General features: G+C 64.8%; 1 protein-coding gene across 1 annotated transcript in view; it reads left to right on the top strand.

Moving 5' to 3' along the window:
- Nucleotides 1-765: 765 nt before the first annotated feature.
- The window catches only part of EMIHUDRAFT_442280 (hypothetical protein), a gene marked incomplete at its 3' end in the record, with an annotated part of 2,716 nt that continues 1,531 nt past the window's right edge, over nucleotides 766-1,950 (top strand). The window contains exons 1-4 of the mRNA XM_005783675.1: nucleotides 766-891; nucleotides 967-1,029; nucleotides 1,449-1,561; nucleotides 1,633-1,743. Coding sequence (XP_005783732.1) covers nucleotides 975-1,029; nucleotides 1,449-1,561; nucleotides 1,633-1,743 — 279 coding nt within the window. The remainder of the gene's footprint in view (nucleotides 892-966; nucleotides 1,030-1,448; nucleotides 1,562-1,632; nucleotides 1,744-1,950) is intronic.

Raw genomic sequence — 1,950 nt, 5'->3', positions numbered from 1 at the left:
TCTCGACGCGGACACGATCTGGTTCGACGCTTCCTAGACACTTCCTAGACACTCCTCCTCCCGCAGGCTCTCTCACCTCCGCTCCCTCACCTCAGCTCCCCAACCTCGCCCGCCGGCCACGCACCGCCGGCCGGCCGCCCTCTCGCTACCGCCCCGTCGGCACGGCCCGCCCCGCCCCCAACCCTTACCCCGTCCTCAAGACGGTCTACCGCGGTTCGTGCTCCAGTGATGAAGTCTTGTCCACAGGTTCGCCAACCCTTACCCCGTCCTCAAGACGGTCTACCGCGACCACGCCATCGTCGTTCAGGCCGACAACCCCTTCGCCAACGCCGGCCTCCTGTGGGCGCAGAGGGGGGCTAAGTACGAACGCCTAGCCGACTCGGAGCGTTCAACACGCGTTAGGCATTCTGTACGTGCAGAATGTGGCGCCCGGCGACAGCGCGGCGATCGAGCTCGCCTCCCCTACCCCCACGGTGCCCGAACCCATCCCCTACCCCCACGGCACCCGAACCCTAGGCGTGGGTGCTCGAGGAGCTCAACCGGCGCATCGACCGGTTCACCTATCGGCCAGAGTCCGTCAAGGAGCTCCCCTCCTCGGGCTGGTCGACGCCGCCGCATTTTGCGAATGCCGACGAGCAGGCCAGCCTGAGTCACTCTTGTTGTGATGAGTGTATCAGCCGTGCTTGAAGACTCTCACCCCATTCTTCTCCCTCTCTTCGCACTCTCATTCTCCCCACTCGTCCCATTCCTACGCCGGCGAGGTAGGCCAACCTGAACGACATCATCGCGTCGTCTCTCAACGGCGCCCCCACGTTTGCGGCCGGCGTCGAGTTCTACGAGGCCCGCTTCAAGAAAGACAAGGGGTCGCAGGAGGCGGCCAAGCGGATGCAGGACGGCCGAGAGGGACGCGCAAGCGCAGCCGCGCGCGAATCCTACCCTACCAACCCGGTACCCGAACCCATGCAGGACGGCCGATGGACGCGCAAGCAGCAGCAGGGCGATGTCGCGCCGGCGCGCCAGCGGCTCGTCCCTTTAGAAGCGGAATCTCTCCCCATCTCTCCCCATACCTCACCGTCTCTCCCCATCTCTCCCCATCTCTCCCCATCTCTCCCCGTAGTCTGCACAGTCCCGCCTTCCCGCCCCCGGACGTCGGTGTGTTCCGCACGCAGGCGCGTCTCGCTCACGCCAGACCACATCTCCCCATATCTCCCCATATCTCGCAGGCTCGTCTCGCTCACGCCAGACCATATCTCCCCATATCTCCCCATATCTCGCAGGCTCGTCTCGCTCACGCCAGACCATATCTCCCCATATCTCCCCATATCTCCCCATATCTCGCAGGCGCGTCTCGCTCACGCCAGACCACATCTCCCCATATCTCCCCATATCTCGCTGACTCGTCTCGGTCAATGCAGACCATCTCTCCCCATATCTCCCCATATCTCGCAGGCTCGTCTCGCTCAAGCCAGACCATAGCCTCGACAAGGTCGTCCACCTGTGCAAGATGGACTCGTGGGGCGCCGTCTCCGCCGCCCCGCTCCGCGTGCCCGGCAACGCCTCTGCGCCCGCCGCGTCGCCGCTGCAGCTGTGCGTGTCTCAAGGAAGTGATCGTCTGGTTCTTCTACTGCTTAGGCGCCCGCCGCGTCGCTGCTTCTCGCGCCCGAGTGGCTCTTCTCTCACTTTCCGTACGGCATCTTCTTCCCGGCGTACCGCGTCTGCCACGCCGCCTCGTGGGGGTGGGAGATAGGGGGAGATCGGGGGAGGTGGGTGGAGATAACGGGGGACAGGGGGAGGTCTGGGGGAAGGTGAGGGGGAGATCGGGGGAGGTATGGGGAGGCATGGGGAGGTGAGGATGGGGAGAGGGGGGGGTACGGGGAGGTAAGGGGAGGTACTGGGAGATATGGTGAGATGTGGGCCGGACTCGGCTGGAAGAGATTGGGAGATATGCGG

The sequence above is a fragment of the Emiliania huxleyi genome (genome assembly GCF_000372725.1).
Source record: "Emiliania huxleyi CCMP1516 chromosome Unknown EMIHUscaffold_178, whole genome shotgun sequence".
Lineage (NCBI taxonomy): Eukaryota > Haptophyta > Isochrysidales > Noelaerhabdaceae > Emiliania > Emiliania huxleyi.
Note: the sequence above shows the minus strand (reverse complement) of the source record. Positions and strands in the feature narration are given on the sequence as shown.